Below are 21697 nucleotides of genomic sequence, written 5' to 3'. Positions count from 1 at the left end.
GCCGGTGGAAAGGGGCGGGAGGTAAGCGGTGGGCGGGGCGTAAGAAAGCTCTGGCGGCCTCTCACAGATCGACAGGTGCGAGAGGGCGGGGTTTTACGTATTCAGACCTATCAGAGAGCAATGCTGGCTAGATAGACAAATGAGTCCACCAATGGAAACACACTACATTATGGCTGCGACTGATTGAAATAAGGATTATCCCCAGTTATATATAAAATTGAGTCATTCTGGTGCTCACTATAAATAAAATCATTACTGGGCTTAAAGTTGGCTGTATGGAGCTGAATTAGTCATTTTCATTGAGAATAACAAAGAGAAGATAACGTGCACACAGCCCAGACTCGAGAAAGAAACCGATTCCTTGCAGCTAAATGCTATAGGCAGGTGTGGGAAGATAAATGTTCTGTCTGAGTGTAATATTTCTGTTGCCCTTGGATGTTCTGGACTTGGTGTTGGAGTGGTAATAAAGATTGATGTGTCTCATCATTATTATGTCCCCCAGCAAAGACAGGAACACAGCATTCATCATTCTCTTAAACTCAGGATGTAGTTTCACAACTTCCCCCAAAGCCCAGAAAGCCTATATTGGAATAAGACACCTTTTTTGAACAAGTTTTTGATTGATCGTATAGGTTCATTTTGTGCTTGCACTGTTTTATATAACCATGCGACGGGCAGGAAGTATTATTGATTTAGCTGAGATGTGATTCTCTCCCAAAGGAGGGAAAAACAATAGTCCAGCAGCCCTCCTCTGTGTTATATCATTGATAGAGACAACTGTGCTCTGAACTCAGAGTGGACAAAAAATCTTTTTCTCGTCTCCTCGAACATTTGTTGCGTATAATGATGCTTTATGTGAATCTAACCTACTGCACAGTACTACATCACTCACTGAAGGCCTGTTTCTACACAAGCAGGATCTTGATTCACATACCTCCAAAACATTATTGTAAATTAAAAACTACTTTAGGTAATTTATGGTTTAAACAGATGCTTCACACTGCTCTGATAAGTACATATTAATTATCAGAGTATCTAAGTTTTGAAGGGAATGCATGATTTTCTTCTACAATATAAAACAAGTTGTTAATTAGGTCTCCTTTCAGTACATTTGATTTGAGAATAGCCCATTTGCTGATTTGAAAACTTGGCCCAAATTCCCATCCTTACTTTTCATCAACAGTGTTTACAGCTACCCTGTCATCCATAAGATCATGATTTAAAAAATGTAAATGAAATATTCATGTAGAAGAATGGGACTAAAGTTTGAGCCGGCTTAGCACGGCTTTGGATCAAGGCTATCTTCTGGAGAGACGAGGAGGAGATAAGGGGGATGAGAATACAGCGCTGGAGAGACGGGGAGATGGAAGGCCAACACTAAAGGAGAGTAAAAGGATGATTATGAAAATTGATGGGGGTCATCATGGAGAGTAGACGGAGTGGCAATGTGGATAAGAGTTTTGAGCTCATGAAGAAATCACAGAGACCAAAACTCAGTATCACAGACCGTATTGCAGGAATATGCTGCAGCTGAAAGTCAGTGCCAAAAAGAATTCTTGTACACGTACACACCCACACACAGCATACACAGAGGCAACACTGTGTAAAGATGCAAACATATGTAATCCCACACATACACACAAGCATATGCATGCTGATTGATACATACAACCATGTGTTCATGCACACACACACACACACACACATGCCCTCAGTTCCTCAATAATTCATAAATGCCTGCTTATGCCATGATGAGCACTCTACCCCCTCATCCTTTCCCCTCTACCTTCAAATTCTGAATGGATGACCTTTGAGACAAATAGAAATGCAGCCTGTGAAGATTGCTTCAATCGCATCTTTTGTCAAAAGGCCAAGCCCAGATGAAAGCCAGCCAAAATGAGCGCTGTTGCCAGGCAGGGCAGCTTTGCTTTCCTCCGTCCCCAGAGGCAGACTTGAATGTTTGTGTTTGCTTTGTCTTTCTTTTCTGTTTTTTTTTCTCCCCAAAACATTACAGACTTGCTGTGTATATGCCTGGCATTCTTAGGTGTCTACACTTCTTCACTTTGCCAAAGGCCAGCCGTGCTAAAAAGCTTAAGATGCCTGGCATGAGACGCTCTTTGCACCTTTCTCCCTGTCATCTCTCTCTGCTTTGACTGCATGTGTGAGAGAGAGTGAGTGTGTGAGAGAGAGAGGTGTCGCAACTGGTCAAGATGATTATAATGATTATGCCCGTTTTTACACTTTTTAAAAAAACCTGATGTCATTGAGAGTGGCTCATGCAGTGAATCCTGAAAGCTATAAACAGCTTCAGTATCATCTGGGTGCAGTATTGACTGGATTCAGCAACAAGATGCAGAATAATCTGAAATCTCTCAATCAATTGTGCATGGTGTTATGTAAACAGGGACAACAAAGCAAACAGTCCTCTGTGAATATGCTTTCTCTGATGAAAGCAAAGTTGCTCTATACATATAAAGGAATCCTCTGATAAAATGCAGATGGTATGTGAAATGCACAGTGTGGAGGAATCTGATGTTGTAATTTGTTTTTAAGGCGCAGCCTGCAGTGTGAAGGATAGCTGAGAAGCAGGCACATCATGTTCCCAGGTTCCTGACATCCTTGCAACATCAATGGAATCAGTGGAAGCTGTGCAATGGAGGCGGGGGGAAAAATCAGAAATGAAAATGATATCATTTTATGTTCTTTACACACTTTGTCCTATTGAGGGTCATTAGTGGGGCCTGGAGCCTTTCCCAGCATGCAGTGGGTGGAATGCAGGAAAACACTAGACTGATTGCCAATCCATCACAGGGATAACACACAGTCACACACCTACAGTATCCGTAGTCTTCAGTTCATCAGCTCCCTGTCTTGCAAACTAAACACAGAAAATAAATGTAAGACTGGGATCTTATCGATGTGTTTGTTGTGTTGTAAAGTTGACCGTTAATTCACTTGGCATTGCTCTCCTCTAATTGCCTTGTGCATCGTTTACATGAACAGCCCAACAAGCAGGAGAAATCCATTCTCTATATTCAATCAGAAAGCATGGCAGAACAGGATGTTTGCTCATTGTATGCGTAGCAAGCTGTAAAGACTCCAGAGTCTGTCTGTGTCATCCAGTGTAACGGGATGATTAGCCGGTGCCTGGGGATCACCACTGCACACACCGATCTGCATCGCAATCATTAACAGAAATGAGAGCACTTAAAGAAAAGCACTTAGACTCCCAATGAGCTGCGGCGTCTGACTGTTATAGACTGTTTATTTACCTGTCACCAACGCAGAGTTAGTCTGTTGTAGTGCTCTCTGAGAAGCTTTATAACATCACAGCAGTTGTCTCAAGGTCAAGTTTCATGTGTCGTCAAAAAATAATCCCTTATTTAAATTTGCTTACAGGTTTGAAGTGGTTTCCATGACACAGGGTTAAAGGACATCTGGCGTGCAAGTCTCAGTGATGAGTCAGAGAACGAAAGAAACAAAAACACGAGTTAACTTCTACCTGAGGATGTGGGGTCTTTCTCGGATTGCAGGGGTTACCTGTGTGGCCTCATCAGTGACACGCCATTTCACACTGAGCATGCCTCATTTCTCCAACAATCAATGGGGCGCAGAGAGGCAGCTAAATCTACTAGATGTGAACATGACCCACTCAGTCCCAGGCAACATGTGTGTTTGATACTCAGCCACGCAACACCGTAATCTTGACTTTGATGGAAGATGTGCTGCCGCTGGATCGGCCATAGGCCTCACCCTGCACGATAGGGCCGCCAATCTTGATAATGTCACAAGTGATCCATAGATTATCTATAGCACTGCATCACTTATCTATTCACATGCACAATGCACAGCCGAGCTCAGACTCCTTCTCTAAAGAAAATTGCTTGTTGTGATAAAATATGAAACAGTAAGATAAGTTCATGGTGGGATCCATCATCCCTGAGATCAGAGAGCTTTCGCTCAATTTATAAGGCTGCATCTGCTTCAGGATATATTGCATTCATTGCACTCATCTGTCATTTTCCAAAGCATATGAAAAGTTCTTTCTCCCTAAGAGGCTGTGAGCTGCAGAGGCTATGACAGTTTTGATTGAAAATGCATTTTCTTGTGATTACAATAAGATCTACCACATCATCTCCAAGAAGGGAACAAAGCAATCTGTGCTTGTCAATGAAATCTTTCCATTTTTGACAACTTAAATAAAAAAGAAATGAGAATGCAAAAACTGGATTGTAATAAAAGTCAGTTCCTTGTGTCTTTATTCGACCCAAAATCTTAATTTCCAATATTAACACAGTCACGGAATCTATAGTTTTAATTTTTAATCAGCCTTTTAATCACAATAATTATCCCATGAAATTACACAATAATTATGCAATTATGGAATTGAAAAAAAGATCCTCTCGCATCTGAGTGCAGGCCTCAAGTATAAAAAAAGAAAACTTCTAATCTTTCTTTTTCTGAGAGCGACTCCCAAAAAACATATCAGCATCGAAAATTGCCTGCAAACATTCACAGTTCGCCACATTCATCAAGATTGATTGTGACCTGTCGACACAGCTGAAAATGCCTGCAGTGATGCTTCAATTCTATTGGCGTGCTGCATAAAAAGTTTTCTAAGAAAGTTGCAATTGATAGAGCATGAGCGAGGGAGAGTGATGGGGGAAAAATAAGGAGGAGCGAGGCACTAACCTGAGCTCAACAGAGATATCAACTGTCTGCAGGCAGAATGTCAATCTCTGAAAAGTTGGCATGCATTTCTACCTCTTCAGAATAACAGCTGCCTTATCAACATTTCCCTCGCTTTGGTATGGTTCGAGCAGCCTCTTCCTCATGTCTTTTGAGGGGGGCTTGCCGTTCAGATACTAGAAATGAAGAGCGTAGAAAACAGTTGAACTTCTTCTGACATTATCCCCACAGGAGACAAAAAAATATGACTCAAGTGTTGAAAATTGAAGTATGTCTCCCAATTTCCCAGCTGCTCCGGGTTGACAAATGACCCTTCTTTCGCTTTCCTGAGTGGCCAGCATGGGCTTGTCTCAATTCAGAAGACAGCAGATTTATGTGATATTGCTTCAATGACAGCCCTGAAACCTCTGTGGCGAAATTACGGCAGGAGCATTCAAAACAAGGGGAGCACACTGATATTATTCTGGCGGTGGTGACAAAGCACATCTCAGGTTCTTTCCAAAGTTCATACAGAGATCCTGCACAAATGAAGACCCCTGTCATGTTTCTCACAAACTACAGCTCCTGGCTGCATTTGCCTCCCTCTCGTCTTCTTTTTTTTTGTTTTACTGACTACAAATTTAGGTTTCAGTGAAGCTTTTGTGCCACATGAACACTAATTCATGCTTGTACTTTTTTATATTTTAATACCTTTCTGTGTAATGTGCAAATACATTAAATTAAAGGCCTACTCTGCTCTTTCTTTTCTGACCAAAGCGCGCTCTGTAAAGGTGGTTCAATACCAAGTGGCCCCCTGGTCAAGACTATGCATCTCTGTGCTCAGCCCGTGTCCAATCGATTCTCCTCCTGGTTGCCCTCAATCGGTCATCTGACAGAATGCAATTCACGCCTCCAAAATAAAGTTAAATTTGGTTGGACTCTCCAGTGAATATAGGGGATGAGGTGGAGGGAGAGAGGAGGGGGCTGCAGGATGGCCAAAATGGACACAAGGAGGGGGGAGAGAGAAATAACCACCCTTCAGCAGGCTGTTTAGTGCTGGTGAAGTTATTGCAGACTGAGCCTCAACTGCACACCAGGACACAGCACAAACCTTTAGTTCGAACCATAAACACACAAACGTATCCCTTTGCTTTTAATGAACGTGCAATGAGACAATATTGTTAGTAAATTCATGCAATTTAGCCTGGGACAGCAGAGGTTTGACTGATATTTGCTGAACCAGAGAGATGTGTTTCCAGACAAAAAGGCAGGCAGAATTTTAAAGGGATCATTTGACATTTTGGGAAATATGCTTATTCACTTTCTTGCTGGGGATAAAATGAGCAGATCGATATCGCTCTCGTATCTGTCCATTAAATATGAAGCCACAACCAGGAGGAAATAAAGTGGTATAAAGAGTGGAGGCAAGAGGGGACAGCTGGCCTAGCTGTCTGCAAAGTTCAAAAATCCACCCACCAGCACCTCCAAAGCTCATTAACATGTTAATCCATACGCAAGCAAAAATGTAACACGTTAATGTTAATTAGTAGGCAGGTGGTAGGCAGATTTTTACCTTTAGACAGAGCCAGGCTTGCTGTTTCCAGTCTGAATGCTAAACAAACTCTCCTGCTTTTAGTTTTATATCTAATGGACAGACATGAAAGCGCTATCAATCTTCTCATGAAATATTTCCCCCAAAAACGTTAATCTGTCCCTTTAAGAAGCAAAACTCTGAGGGGAGCAGACCCTTCACAGCAGACATTTTCAGATGTCAGGCAGGGAAAAGCACAGGTGTAAATAATAACATTAACGATAGCTTAATCCCATTAGGTGTCCCAGTAAGCCATGTCAGTGAGTGAGATGCACAATACCAGGCTAACCTACATGGAATGCAACCATAATAATAATAAATAACAATAATAATAAAGGATTACATATATACAGCTCTTTATCATGATACTCAAACTCACCTCAACCACCACCAATGTGCAGCACCCACCTCACTGATGTCATGAATTCCACTTTGGTCCATTAGTCGGGCTCTTAGGTGGGTCTGTTTTGCAGCCTTAATGCTAAGATGCAGTGCTTGAACGATACTAAACACATTTGCTGCAGCATTGTGGAAGCTTATTGACAATGATGGATTGTTACTATTATCATTTGCAGTAGTTATCCTACATATAAGGTATCATTTTTTTCTCCCCATCACTGCCTCTTACGTCTTATATCAACTTTGGCTGACCTTTGAGGAGAACATTTCTGTACATTATTTTATAATGAGCTGTCTGTGAAGACCAAAGAGGTTTGAACAATGCTGCAGCAGAGACGGCTGGAGATTAACTCACACATCGCTGCAGACTCTCATGGAACATTAACTGGAATGGCACAGCAATGAGTGAATTAGGCTATTTCCAAATAGACAAATTAATATGGAACAGAGATTAAAGGATATACTGAGCCAAATTAGTCCCAAATCATCATCAGACCCTGCATGCAACCAGGGGATGATTGATGTAAGGAATTAAGTGGAATGGCATCGTCCTTGTTGGCTCAAATGATCAAATCATTCCGGCTTCTTTTGTTGGAGGGGAAATCGCAGCATAACTGCCAAGCACGGGTCTTGTTAAATGTGAGCAAACAACACTCTTGATGTATCCTCCCAAGACAAGCACCCTCAGATCAAACATACTGCCTTTTGTGACACAGCTGTGTTTGTCCTTGATAGGCTGTTCCTTTTCTCCCTATTGAGCGCTCTCTAGCAGAGACTATAATGACACAATAGTTCATTCAGGCATAAGGAAATTAAAGTAATATCGGACCTATCAAGCCCACTGCTATCAGACAAAAATGTCTAAGAGGACAGCAGGGGTAATGGCTCCTGATACGCCAGCAGTCCCATTTCTCTGTGTCTGGGCCTTGGCTGCCTGCTGCTCTTATCTTAACAGGCACATCATCCACTGGACAATTGCTGCATGCAATTGTGGCTCAGGGCCTTAAAGTTTCTTCCAGAATGTGACTCCCACTGCTGCCACTATTGCTGCCAATAACAAAGCTGAACACCCCAAGTGCTGCTTCGTAATATGGCAAGGGAATGTCTAAATCATATGGGTATTTGGAATGGGGAAAAAAAACCCAAAACAGCTGGGATGGAGGGGGAAACGGCCTCTGACGACGACTGGATCCGGAGAGGGGAGAGAGGAGGTGATATCGGAGCGAGGAGTGATTTGTCTTCCTTGTCATCTCCTTACTGGAACTTAAAATATTGTTTATAGCTCTCGCCAACCAACGCACTCCTCAGCAACTTTGATTGATGTACGAGGCGTTGCCATGGCAACCGGCATGTGGGAACGGTAAGTGACTTTGGCAGGAGAATATCTCCTTCTGGATTATTAAGACCACCTAAGGGTTGCCTCTTTGTAAATACGTGCATGCAATGATGAGCTGTTCTTGGCCTAACTCTCTGCCGGCTGTTGCCTCCCACTCAAAGGGTTAATCGGGTTAGAAAGTATCATGATTGAGCAGCTGACAAGAACACATACAGTGCCCCAGGTGCGAAGTTTAACCAGTGGAGGGCTGTACAATGGCGTGTTGAGCTTCTACTTTCTGATACACTGTGACAGGCGAGTGATGGAAAGTGCTGTGAGTAACGAAGAGAGAGGGGCTCAACAGAGTGAGGGGATCGGAGGGAGAAAAATTCACTAAGTTATGCTTGCCAACAGCAGCTGTTTAAATGCAATTAGTTCCCACCGAGATACAAAATGACTCCAGCGTTTGGTGACTGGTTAGTATGACTCAGCATAAGTCTTCGTAATGGAAAGACCTGTCACATCTTGAGCTCAGCCCCTTCATTTTCACAGTGCACTGCTTCCATTTTTTACCCTCAAAGCACAAACGTCAACTCACTGGACCCTGCACTTTAGCACTTAAACCCAGTTGGCTGCAGGAGGCACAAATGGTGTCTTTGTACGCAGCATCCAGTGGAACCACTACGCCCTCTACTGGTGATAAGACAAAATGCACGTGTTTAGGGCAATATTCTGCTTTGGTGTTGCTGGCAGTGAAGTAAATAAGTGTGCACAAGCTCCCATGTTGCCTTAATTAAAACACAAATTGGGATGGGATCACAGACTGGAGGATTTGTACCAGCTGACTGAGGATATGAATATTATTAATGCTGAACAGACTGGAAAAGAGTTTAAAAAACCAAACCAAAAAACTGAAAGACACAACACGCAGTGACGTCTATCTGCTCCCTTCATGATGACTGTGATTGCAGAATCTAAAACTGAGTGAATTCATTTGCAAGGCACAGCAATATAAACTGGCATAACAGCTTAAACATAACAGGATTATTGTTGACTGACTGTATGGGCTACATGATTCATGTGTAATTGCTTTACACTTGTCCCACACTGTTAAGCGAACTGCACCTAGCTGCGTAGACCTGCTCTTCTGGGGTATCTGTGCTCTTTTGCTCCTGCAAAAACAGTAAAAGCTAAACAGAATTTGCTGTTGAAAAGAAGGCAGTATACTTAAAGAAGCGCATCAGGAGGCATTTAGAGGCATTCCCTTTCTTGCATATGCATCTCCCGTGTGAGAACTTGACTCCTGTGCTACAGGATAACTGGCATCACATTGTTTGATTGTGAAAAACGAAGAGAAATGCTACTTTTGTTACTTCTGACACCCCTGTGGTAATCCATTTATAATGTAAAATCTTAAATCATTTATCATCAGCGTGTATATCCCGCGGCAGTGTCCAATTCATCTGTAGTGCAGCCCACACCAAGTGTGCCTGTGGCATAGTTTATGTAAATAGAGCATGTAAACTGTGGGAAGGGCAACGGAAATCTCCCTGCAAGACGACAACTCAGCCCACTGCAGCTGATAAATCCCTTTCCTACTGTTCCCAAGTGCATTTGTTTAACATTTCATGCATTTTCAGTGGTGCTGCTCCACGAATGCAGCCTATGTTAATGTGTTCTGAATGAAAGAACGGCAATTTTGACATCATACAGTGTCGGAGGCAGAAATTCTCACATAGCACACAGCTTGACGGAAAAGGGCTAAATCACACATAACGCAGACACCGTGACATAACCACCGAGACACACGTACCACTGAATTCTCTTCATGTGGGTTTTCATCCCACTGCAAGCACTGGTTTCTAGTTTAGTCGAAGCAGCAAGTGGAGCCCTGTTAACATACATACAAAATAGATTCTGGGAACTGCTGGATGAATTAAAAGCAGCTGCCTGCAAGAGAGACAGATGAGCGGAGAAATCGGCAGATAGTGGCATAGACGGGTAGACAGAGAGCAACAGACAGAAACAGGCACATTTTCCAGTCTGAGTCACCTCTGGGCTCAGGATGAAAGGTCTGACGGCGCCGTACACTGCAGACACACTCCATGCCAAACAGCGTGTGGCCCCGCTGAGCCTCTTACCTTGGGTTCATCCGGCACACTCACACACACCCTGACATGGGTCACTTTTGGGGAAATTACATAGACTTACATTCATTTCCTGGAGACTTACCCGAACCACAACCGCTGGCCCAAAAGTCAGCTGTCTTTCAATTAGGGCGATGCTTTTGTCCCCAGTTGCATCAGCTGTCCTCAATTAACTGCTCTTGAGTTTGAAATGTGACTCTGAAAGCAGCCTGAAAAACAAAAACACACACACACACACACACACACACACAGTGTAAAGGCCCTGCCTGTCAATCAACTGCCACTATCAAGATGTGTGACAACACAGTCTGAGAGATTTGTCATATTTTGAAAAACACCCAGAATGTGAAGCATCTTGGTGGCCTCAGTGCAATCATGAATGAAGAAGTTTGTGTCAGTGTGGCATCACGACTGGAACATCAAGCCTGAGAGCAACTGATGGCCGATGTTGATTTTACCGAGTTTGTCATCCTGCAGGAGCCCTGCAGTGATCGTTTAGATTAGAGCTTTTCACCCCAAAGGCATGTTTTCAGTGCATGAGGCATATTAAAATGTTGTTGTTAAATAGAACTGCTCCATTAATGAAGAGGACAAAAAAAGGATCAAGGCCAGTTTTCACTTACATTTTAGCTTTGGTTTGGTCCATGAGTTAGTTGGGGGGGTCGACGAGAGCTGGAGGGACTTAACCATAAGGTCCAGTGAACTAAAACATGAGCTGAAAGCTGCACAGAGCTGCTGCTTCTCAGCAGCATTAGCAACATTAAGAGCGAGCCAGTTGATTCAATGTCAGAAATATCAAAAACGCTGCACAGTGGAGCTTTGAGGATCGCACTTATGTAGGAAACTGAAAAGCATTGTGGTTCATTGTGTAAGAAAGTTCAGCATTTGTAATGCAATTGTAAAGAACTTCAGCTTTTCTATGAAAGTGGTTCACAGTGTCAAATCAACGTCCCCATCATCTCACATTACAGCCTTAAAAACACCACATTGACACGAGGAGTACTGTAATACTTTTAATTATGGCTTTAGAGTTTTATACAAAATGACTGTGATATAGATCTTTTCTGATCATGAAATTCCCTTTTCAGTGACAAAATGTCTGTGAAGAAGCTCAGTTTTTATAGCATATAGGCAACGTGCAGGAACTTCCAGTTGAGAGTCCTTTATACAGATTTCCATTCCTTTTATTTTCTTTGTCTGATTACACAGACTCCTCTGAGTAATACACACATACAAACACACGCACACACACAAACACACGCGCGCACACACACACACACACACACGCAGTATATAGCTGTTCCTTTTTTCCTTTCAGGCTGATTTTGCCGTCTTTATTTTGCAATTCATAGTCCTTGAGATATGATATCAGCTTTCCCTGCAGATTTCTGCCTTAGAAGGCTTCTCTGTTTCTTTGCTGTGGGTAATTTCCATTTCATGCCACAAGAAATTCTACTTGCACTTTGAAACTTGCGTTGCACTGTCAGCCAGTCCCGTTGACACCTTTAGTGTGCGATCCAATAAACTGTATTGGGGTATTAATCTTATTAACTATCTTAATATTTTAGATCGCTCCTTTTTTTCCTCACTTTTTTAAATATGTTCTGTCCCTTTATTTCCTATACCTGAAGGCACTGAATATATATAATTTGGTGTGCATAGATATTGGTAAAGTGCAAATAGTGTTTGGTTATAAAAGCTTTAAAATGCAGTTTCCCTGTTTGTTTACGACTCGATCCAGTCTCTGAAGCATGTAGAAGAATACAAATCGAGTCACTGCCGTTTGTGTTTATGGTCCTGGTCTGTACACGGAAGTCCGTCTCTGACATCAGTTCTGTTTCATCCACGAGTTTCCAGTTTGCTCCTCCGTCACACATTTCTGATGAACCCATAGCAAACAATGCATCCTCTGGACTTTCTTCCTCTCCCAGCTGCTTGGTTGTAATTCCTCTGCCACCCTAGTGGGGGGCAGTGTTTCTGTCGAGCTCTACTTCTCATCCACCACTAAGATTTCTTCAGGGATCTTCTCCTCTGAGTCAGAGCGATCTGACAGCTTGTCCAGGTACTCCATGTCGGAAAAGCGCTCAGCAACACACTGGGCTGTCAGACGGGCCTCCGGGTCGTGGTCCCAGCACTCCTCTATGGTGGCGCACACCATCTGGATGCCCTGCAGGGGGAGCGGTGGAGCAGAGATATAATCAGTCAATAATACGGACTGGGGGCAAGTCTGACTGTGACAGCATACCATCACCTCAAGCTGAACCCCTGAGTGCTCATGTGAGAGAGTGAGTTTCCATCTGTGTGTTTATGTTTGTCCGCCTGTGTCTGTGTTGTCTGCGAGTGGAAACCAAAAAGACGGAGTCACATAATACAGCAGAATTATACACTCAGTTGCCAGTTATTTAGGCACACCTAGCTAAAACTAATTTAGTCTAGCATCGCAGTCTGAAGTAAAAGCAGCCTTCATGAGGGTTACAATGCTCAGTTTTTATTGAATCTTTTCAGCCAGGCGATAATTCAGCTGTATGATCATTTCAGAGGCTGCTGAACTGAACGACCCTCATCGATGGCAACTGGGTGAGAAAAGGAATAGAAGCAGAGTAGAGATTAGAACTCCTCTCAGGACTATCAGCGGGGATAAAACTGTGCTTGACTGACTCATCTGCTCTTGTTTTTGGCCTTTCTTGCGGTGTCACCTCCATCAGCAGAATAGCCTGAAACCATATGAAGAAACGTGTATCGTGTCACCTGCGTTCACGCGTGTCCTCATGCACGTGAGAGACAAACGAAACGGGGACTCACTCTTTAAAAACAGGATGACTCCAGACAGCACTTTAAACAGACAACAGGCACCGCTCTGTGAAACTTACCAAAGCAATGCTAACCACTTATTTGTATATTTGCTAGTATCTCCTTCAGCTTATGCCACAGCAGGTCCTAATCTTCCTGCAGTCCACACAAACCATTTACGATATGAACGCTTGCGTGTTTTAACACAGCCAAAAGAAGCTTCAGGCGCCTGATGTCATTAAACAGGTAAAAGTAAAACAAAAAACACAATTTAGGGCAAATTAAATTAGCAATACACCTAATTAATGTTTGCACCTTTGCTGGCCTTACATCAGTATGGAAATAGAGACAATTATTTTCCACTGCAAGAGCTGTCCCACGGGACAAAAATCCTTGAGAGGAACTCAGGAACTCTACCTGCACTTCCACTAGCAGAACTAAATTTAGCTCCTGTGTGATCGTTACAGGAGCCTGCTCCGAGGGTGGTGCTTTCTTTCAGGGTGGAGTTTGATGATGCACCTGCTGCAGCTTGTGCACAGCTTCATTTAAAAGATGAGGACGAACTGGACGACTAGTATGAATATCAGGACACGGGAGCGACATTTCTTGCTATGTTTATTCATGTTAAAATTAGAATAATGTTTTTGAGAGAGGGTGTTCAAACAAGCTGAAGGCATTCGTAGAGCATGAGAGAGAGCAAGAGGCAGTCAAAAGAACGAGCGAGTGAACGTGAGAAATAAAACTTTTATTTGCTAATTGTTTGATTGTGGTTTTGTTTTAAGAGCGGGAATAAATAACCATGAAACACTCAACAGATTGTCTGCTTTAGAGACAGCTGTTCTGGGCTTTTCGTTCTGCATTTCCACCTCTGCATGTCTACTGTTTTTCCTTTCATTGCATCCACTCAGAGAAGTGTTGTACAAAGAACAGCAGGACGACTCTGTGTTGATGTTTCCTCATGTGTAAAAAATGCATCTCACATACTGCTGTTGTTTTTTTTCAATTTGTCACTAGTCTAATTTGCTCATTTCTACCAGATACGGTGAAAATGCAAATTAATGTGCAATGGAGACTTTAGTTATTAGAGGAATTAAACCTTGTAGGATGCATTCAGGTTATCCAACATGTATGTCTGTGCGGTGCCTCTTACTGTATGGTTGATCCAGCTGTTGGGGATCTCAGGTCGTCCCCTGTCTCGCAGAACGCTGTCCTTCATGCTCTCGACACACGGGTGTTCCCTCAGGTTCCCAAAGGGTGGCTCGTACTCCTTCACCTCTGCACACGCAAACGAGAAAGAGGTACAGGAAAGTGAGCCTGTGACCGCTCAAACTGGTGAGCTTTGCTTGTTTAATACAAGCAGTAAACTTTCAAAGAGATTCGCGTCTATTGAAAGCTACAGCTCTGCTGAACGGAGAGACTAGATCAGATGGCAGTGCCCCACAGCGCACACATCAACAACACTTCTCAAAGGATTCGCTGTGTGCTCCAAATTAAAACTGCAGGTTGCAAACTTTAAATAGCACTGAAGCAGCACAAAACACCGACAGAATCCTGAGCTGCTGATGGAGGGGCCAAGGGGGAGATTTGCTGAAGAGAAACACTTATTATTATCACATTTTTACCCTCAACGTCAAGGAGCTTAAAGTATCTCACCAACGCAGCTCTGGCTTTGTGTCAGCTCTCCTAAACAATGAAATCCAGGGCGCTTGTCAAAGGAAATTTACCAGTTGAGTTTACTCAGGGCAAGATTTCAAAGCACTGCCGTGGAGGACAGTCTGGGAACTGCGGGTCAAGAATTTCCAGACGGTTTATCTCCCATGAATTCATGTATCCTCGGAGTAAAACAACAAATCAAATTCCAAATTGCTTTGGAGCGTGGAGGGCTCGTGTAAAGACAAACACAAGTTTCAGAGAATCCATCGAGATAAGAGGAGCCTGATGAGGCACATGACTGTGTGAAGAATGAGGAAGTAAATAATTAGCTCAAGCTGATTTTCAATGATTAAAAAGATGACCGGGAGATGAAACAGCAGTTTGAGAATCACACGGCGCTCTGCAAAATAACACCTCAGCAAAGGCAGACAGAAGCCTTCAAACAGAAAACAGACACAAGCTCCACTTTTCTACTTTGAAAACTTTAAACTGACTGCCACTGTTGACTGTAATTGAACACAATGATCCCTTTCATATACCGTTTATAATTTCCTCACCTAGAAAAACAGACATGCACTTTTGGGGTGCACACACTACGTTGTTATTGCAGCTCTCAGCTTTAACTACAAGCTGAAACCTGACTGAGGGAAATGAGTCAGAGTGCAGTCTGTGTCATTACACAATAACGTTCAACGTCTGCATTCACTCAAGAAGTCGGAAGTGTATCATTTGCAGTAGAAACGATGACTAATGCCTAAAAATGATGCCATTAATGATACACAAAGGTAGTGTACCAGCATCATATACAAACCTAAAGCTGGACTTGCCCCCTTTGAGCTCTCAGTTACTCAAAGAATACACCTACAGGGCAGTGCCAGTCACTGATTGGCAAAATGTGCTGGTGCTTTAATCCAGTATATCTGGCTCCAAACACACACAGAAAGGAAGGCACAGCGCAGATCTGTCCTGCGCTTCCCCGTCCGTAAATCTGTCCCACAGAGTTTACATGATTGGATCAAAGCAGCGCCAGCCGGAGTCGGCGAGCTCCGGGGTAACCCGCCCAATCACGAGGCCAACATGGTGTCTCTGCAAGTGAACCATTGCAGCAAGTAAACAATTTGTAGGATGAACCAGATGATGGTTTCACATTTCACTCTTTCAAAACGTGCTTCAAAAGAAGCTCAGAGGAAGTCATGAAGCCCACAGACAGAACTGGAGGCTTCTGGGAGATGGACAAGTGCAACAGATGACTCTAAAACTTCCTATTTCTTTAGGCAAGCAAGGTTTCCTGGATTGGTATTAAAGTTTAGACACCGCTCCACCCAACCATTAGGAGGAAAGGTGACAGGCCTCTTTTTGTTTGCACAGGTCCGTGGGAGTGTATAACTGCGCTCTGCACTGCAAATCCCATTTATAAACTGTTGGGCAAACATGTTTATGTGTTCATCTCCAAACAATGGGCCCAAAATATATGAATCATACTACTGAGCACTTTGCAGTGTAAACAACAGAGTGTATTCCAGGATGGAAAGATTGGCCAATCCCGCTCTAAAAAGGAAAGATGGTTTTTCCAACCGAACCTTAAATTAAACTCTGAACTAGCAAAAAGCTATTGAAAACACAACACAGGGCGAGGGAGGAATGCTGCGGTTTGCAAAAGTCACACACTGCATATTGACAAGATTCCTGCGAAGCAATATAACAAGTTCAGCAGAGTAACAATGAGGAACTTACACTGTGTCTCCTGCGACAGCTGACATGGAGTGATGTGGATTTTGCAATGCTAGCACATATTTCATCCTTAATGTCTATTTTCCATGCCGGTTGTCAGGCATGCCTGTCGAAACTGTCTGGGAATCTGCAGCCAAGAGAAATCCAGTTAAATTTAGCGACGATGGCAGACTGGGGAAACTTGTCAATGAATGTCACTCTGAAGCTTTGTGATGTGCATCCATGACAGTCGTGTTGCCATAGCTAACAGCCACTTTCATGTCTTTCAGGGAATGACCAGGACTTCAACCATCCCAACTAATTAAAGTCTTTCATGAGCGTTTCACTTGTTCTGATTGTGGCCCTATCACACTGATGTACTCAGCTCTGCGGCAGGATCCATCCTAAAATATTAGACTGAAGCTACTGATATTGATATTTTGTTGTGCTGCCCCTGAAAGCCAACATTCTCTATAATTATGCACAACAAGACATAAACACTGAAAAAGAGAACTGAAGTCCTGTAACCTAAACACATCAATAATGCAAAAAAAAACAGATCCGCGCAGAGTTTCGACATGTGCTTGGAAATTAATTAGTAATGTGATCACAGTAACACTGCCTGTTTCCCAGAGTCTGTCTGAGTCAAGCAACAAGAGCTTGACTAATCCACTCCCAGCCGCCTCTGCTGGTTTTCATTAGGCCGCGGTGGCTGTGACACTTGTTTGTCTTCCTCACAGGTTGTTAAAGTCATTTAGTACAGATGTAGGCATGTGCATTACATGTTAGCGGAGCTCCATTTTAGACATATGGCACTGACTTACCCTGGAGGCTTACCCTACATTTAGCTCCAGCTGATTCGGGCCCTAACCTTAACCTAACCCCATTAAAGGAGCCCAAAAACCCATTTAAACTCATGCTGGATGTAACTGTTGTGAAAATCAATTGGGCACACACATTTTGTCCCCAACTGATCCACAAGCAAGTGGAGGGAAATCAAACATTTGTCCCCAAACACGGACTATGGCAGACCCCGCACAAAACAACACAAACACACCGTACGATCAGGCCCTCCGGTCCTGGAGGAGTTGATGGTCTGACATCTGGAGAGCAGCTGCCCTAACCTCTTCTCCTCTCCAGTCTAGCCCAACCTCTCCCTCCAGGGACCGAAGGCATTTCTCTGTCTGCAGCTCCACATTCAACACCACTCCACTATTATCCCCCCACGTAGCCCCACCCGCCTGAGGAACGCCCTCATAGTCTTTCCAAGCCCTAAATCTGGACCAGCGAAATTATACAGGAGGGACATTTTAGGGAACAGAGTCAGAGATAAAAAGGCCTGAGCCTTGAATCCAGCTTTTCCTCCTCTCCGAGGTGCGTTGATCTCACCGTTTCCCTCTCACTCTAACTTTTCCTCAGTCTTTATAGTCTTGGAAGATAAAGAAAGTAAAGTGATGGCTCATGGCTGGCTGACTGGCGTTGTCGACAGACGGCTGTGTTCTCCTCGCCTGGCGGATCTCAGATCAGACCACGGCCCCAGGAACTGTGACAGAGCGGCTATGTGGCTGCCTGCCACTGAGACGCAGAGCTCTGATCAGACATCTGTCTTCCACAGACACACACACAGGCAGGTGGCAACAGAGACAAGAGAGACAAGAGGAAACCAGGGCTTCACCCCAGTCATTATAATGATGCCCTGGGATGTGTCACTCTGAATATCTGTGTGTGTGCACATGTGTTTCATATTTTGTCTCATGTGAGGTGAGCACTCAGGGTGTCATTAGTGACTCACCGGCCTCCAGGGACAGCTTGGCAACTTTGTGGAAAACAAGAGACCAGCAGCGTGAAAGCATGAAACTCTTTGAGTGCACTCTGTAAACACATCAGTTTTACTCTCATGGTGCTCTGATTTCCCCAATCAATACCAGATCTCTGCCAGCATACCATCCGCGTGGAGAGTCTTTCAGCTGCCAGCGAACTAGAACCAAATCACTGCATCTCATTTACGGAGCTCATTCTTTCCGCCTTCCTCTGGGTTTATCAAGGTAGGAGGTTGGCTGTGTTTGTGCAACGTTTTAACCTTTCAGCATGAGAACGTCTCCTTGGGTTTTGGCCTTAATGAACTACAGATTTCGCTCCACGGCTCGTCTCGGAGAGATGCCAAGTCCAGAAAAAATGGATTGAGATACGCAGAAAAACACACAAACTACTCCAGCTGCTTATGTATAGTCTCGATTCTGGTCCGGGGGTGGGACGGGAACCCCTCTGCTTCACCATTACATCTACGCTAGCCTGTCCTCCCTGTCTGTCTGTGTCGGCAGGAGTGAGGCTGGATGGCTGTCTGCAGTGCTACAGTGCAGTGGGAGAGTAATTAAGTGCTGCCTCACCTGCCTGAGGGCAGGAACAAAGAGACAGACACAGAGAGGGAGAGAAAAATGTGGATAAAAGTTTAGAAGCAGAGGATGACACAGAGTTTTCTGTGCAAGGACAGTCAGAGAAATGTCTAAAATAACCTTTCCTGCCCCGTGCGGTGTTTCTGTTTGTCAAGATCTAAACAAACGCCAAGTAAGACTCAGAAATAAACCCAGAAATGAACGAAACGCACGGAGGAGGATGAGTGGGATGAATAAAGCCGTTGTCCCTCAAATCCCTCAAGAGGAAGCCGAGCGAAGCCACACTAACCTTTAACCAAGGAGCCTGGATTCGTTTAGTCCACCAACATGCATCCTGTCTGGTCTCCTCATGAGACATTAGCTGCAAAACATCCTCATATAAAGGAGCCATCCATACTTACAACTTCACTCTGAGAACAGTACGTCTTGGGGACTGCAAAAACAGGAAATAGTCTATTTTCTTTTCAAAGGTGTACCCAAGGGGCACACATATTCTTGCTGTTGGGAAGGAAAAGCGAGGGGGATTGTGGGTCACTCAACCATGTTTTTTCTTGAGAGGACTCTTGGGTAGTGTAACTGTGTGATACACTTCAAGGAGGCCCCCCTCGGGAGGACTGGTGGTGGTAGGGGGGGAACAAAACAGGAAAACGCCAAAGTAGAAGTGTTCATGCCCAAACCGGGCTTTCAATCACTGCTCTGACACAATGGAGACAGGAGCAGTCACAGAAACAAGCTGGACCACAGAGACACTAAGAGGAAGTGAAAACAAACGACTGAGTGTCGACATGAAATACTGCCCTGCGGTGTGCCTTCAGATAATCACTCATTTCTATTATTTGCACATATCCTGGCCTTGTTTTTGCTGCAGAATGACAAACACACGTAACGGTACATTAGGAAAGTGAAGGCAGATCCTTGAGACTTCCACAAGATGAATCGCGTGTTTGACACTTTCAGATTTTGCTCCCGCAGTGATTAATGGGTCGTGGATGGCACACACATTAAGTCCTGTCGCACAGTGTCACACATCCAGTAAGTGAACTCAAGGTGGAGCGGGCCACTGCGCTCCTAATTGGTGAAGTCGTCGCTGTGCTGGTAGTCCTTAGAGGTCAAGCGAGCTGTGGAGGCAATTTTTCTTTTTACAGTATTTCTGAGGAGCTTTACACAGGCCCCAAAGGGAATTTCATCAATCAGCGCTTCTATTGATTTCCTTTACCCTCAACGGCCCAAGCTAATCTCTAATTTACCAGGGAAAATGCGCTTATCTCCATTATTAACTACAGTAAAGGTCACAAGCGATGTTTTCTGTGTGTACAGTGGGGGCAGCATGCCATTACGCAGGCAGTCGGATGTGTCATGTTTAAAGATGGTGTCCACAAAACACAGTTAACACGAATAAACAGCCAACAACACTCAGAGGGGATGAAGGCAGCAGAATGGAATACTCATTTAAGGAACAGTGCAGCATTTGAGAAATATGCCTATTTGCTTCCTTTTTGAGAATTAGAGAACATTTATCTGTCTGTCAACTTGTCCTTTTACAGGGTTATGTGCTGGACTGTTTGTTCAGCTGGAGGCAATGACTTCATGCAGCCTCTGCTGATCGTCTGACCACCTCACAGCAATGACAAGACCCTTGGAAGCCAATGTGTCTCGCCCTAGAGGTGCTGGTAGGCAGATTTTGTTACCTTTGGACAGAGCCGGGCCGGCTGTTTCCCCCTGTTTCCAGTCTTTATGCAAAGCTAAGCTAAGCTAAGCTAAGCTAAGGTTGGAGGTTGCTATCAGTCTTTTCATCTAACTCTCTGAAAGTCTTCCTTTAAGAAGTCCATCTTTCAGGAATCATTCAAACCTCCATGACAGCAAATATCTACTGAATCCAGTGAATAAAACACTGACTTCAGGTCTGTTGTTTTATTGTATTGTGTGAGGAGGATCAAGCTCGATGGGTATCGTCTTCACACATTTGCTGTGTGGTAGGGTTAAACCCTCTGGTGTCTGAGGCCTGTCAGCCACTTTTAAAGGTGGTTTGACATGCATTGGCTTTTTTATATATTTCACCCATCTAAAAAACCCTCGAGCGCCAGTGTCTGTACAATCTATGATAATAATACTATCATTTTCATTTTTCTTGATTTTATTCATTCAATTATATCAATTAATAATACATTCAAAGCCTAATTAATCAGATCACTGAAATTTGCTAAATGTTTTGATTAGGATTTTAAAAAAGCCCAAATATGAGCTGTTAGGTGCTTCAATCAAAAGCTGCTGCATTAGCCTTCAAATTCAAACATTAATCTACCACTAACAGGAAGTAATTTGTCTGTGAATGTGATCTAACTCCAGCAGCACAGTCATGTGTGTCTGATCACATCTTACCTCCGATAGCGCTACACCTGGAGATGATCTCCCACAGTACAAGAGCCATGGAATAAACATCGGCCTGTTTGAAGGACTCGATGTTTTCTAGGTTGATTCTGGACTCCAAGACCTCTGGGGCCATGTACCTGGCTGTGCCCACCTGAGAAAAAACAGGGAGAAAAAGATCTCATCGAAGTCCTCGACAGCACAGATGGTTAATCACACAATTAAGTTACCTTTTTAACCAGTGACTACCTTTTTACAAGAGGGGTTTGGTTAAGAAAGCACGGCTAAGCAGACCATCTTAGCTGTTAGCCGTTTCACCTGCATTAATCAAGAGGCAGGTGGCAATTTTGTGTATTCGGATCACATTGATCTGAATTAAAACATGTTTGATGTATAACATAATTGGAAAAACAAAGGCAGCTCTGAGCTCAACAACACGCCGCTTGTCTTCACATAATTACCAACCTGGAAAATGTGCTCACTGGCGCTTCCTCGAAAGTGCATTACAATGCATTAGGTGTGCTGCACGGCAAAGGGTGAGGCCTGCTCATAATGAGTCATTCTCATAACAGAGTCTAATATGACTCTGGCCTCTTACATCAGCGTAATGAGTCCATTAAGAATCAATCAAACCTGTTTGTCTTGTGAGGATAATAAAACGACA

General features: G+C 43.7%; 1 protein-coding gene across 2 annotated transcripts in view; it reads right to left on the bottom strand.

The window, feature by feature from the left end:
• Positions 1-11121: 11121 nt before the first annotated feature.
• tgfbr2a (transforming growth factor beta receptor 2a) overlaps positions 11122-21697 on the bottom strand; it is a 28433-nt gene continuing 17857 nt past the window's right edge. For both annotated transcript variants that reach the window (XM_076755436.1, XM_076755435.1), the window contains exons 5-7: positions 21046-21187; positions 14061-14185; positions 11122-12287 (exon numbers count right to left, since the gene is read on the bottom strand). In XM_076755436.1, the coding sequence (XP_076611551.1) occupies positions 12108-12287; positions 14061-14185; positions 21046-21187 (447 nt within the window). In that variant the 3' untranslated portion in view covers positions 11122-12107. The remainder of the gene's footprint in view (positions 12288-14060; positions 14186-21045; positions 21188-21697) is intronic.

This window comes from Chaetodon auriga, chromosome 17 (genome assembly GCF_051107435.1).
Source record: "Chaetodon auriga isolate fChaAug3 chromosome 17, fChaAug3.hap1, whole genome shotgun sequence".
Classification (NCBI taxonomy): Eukaryota; Metazoa; Chordata; class Actinopteri; order Chaetodontiformes; family Chaetodontidae; genus Chaetodon; species Chaetodon auriga.
Note: the sequence above shows the minus strand (reverse complement) of the source record. Positions and strands in the feature narration are given on the sequence as shown.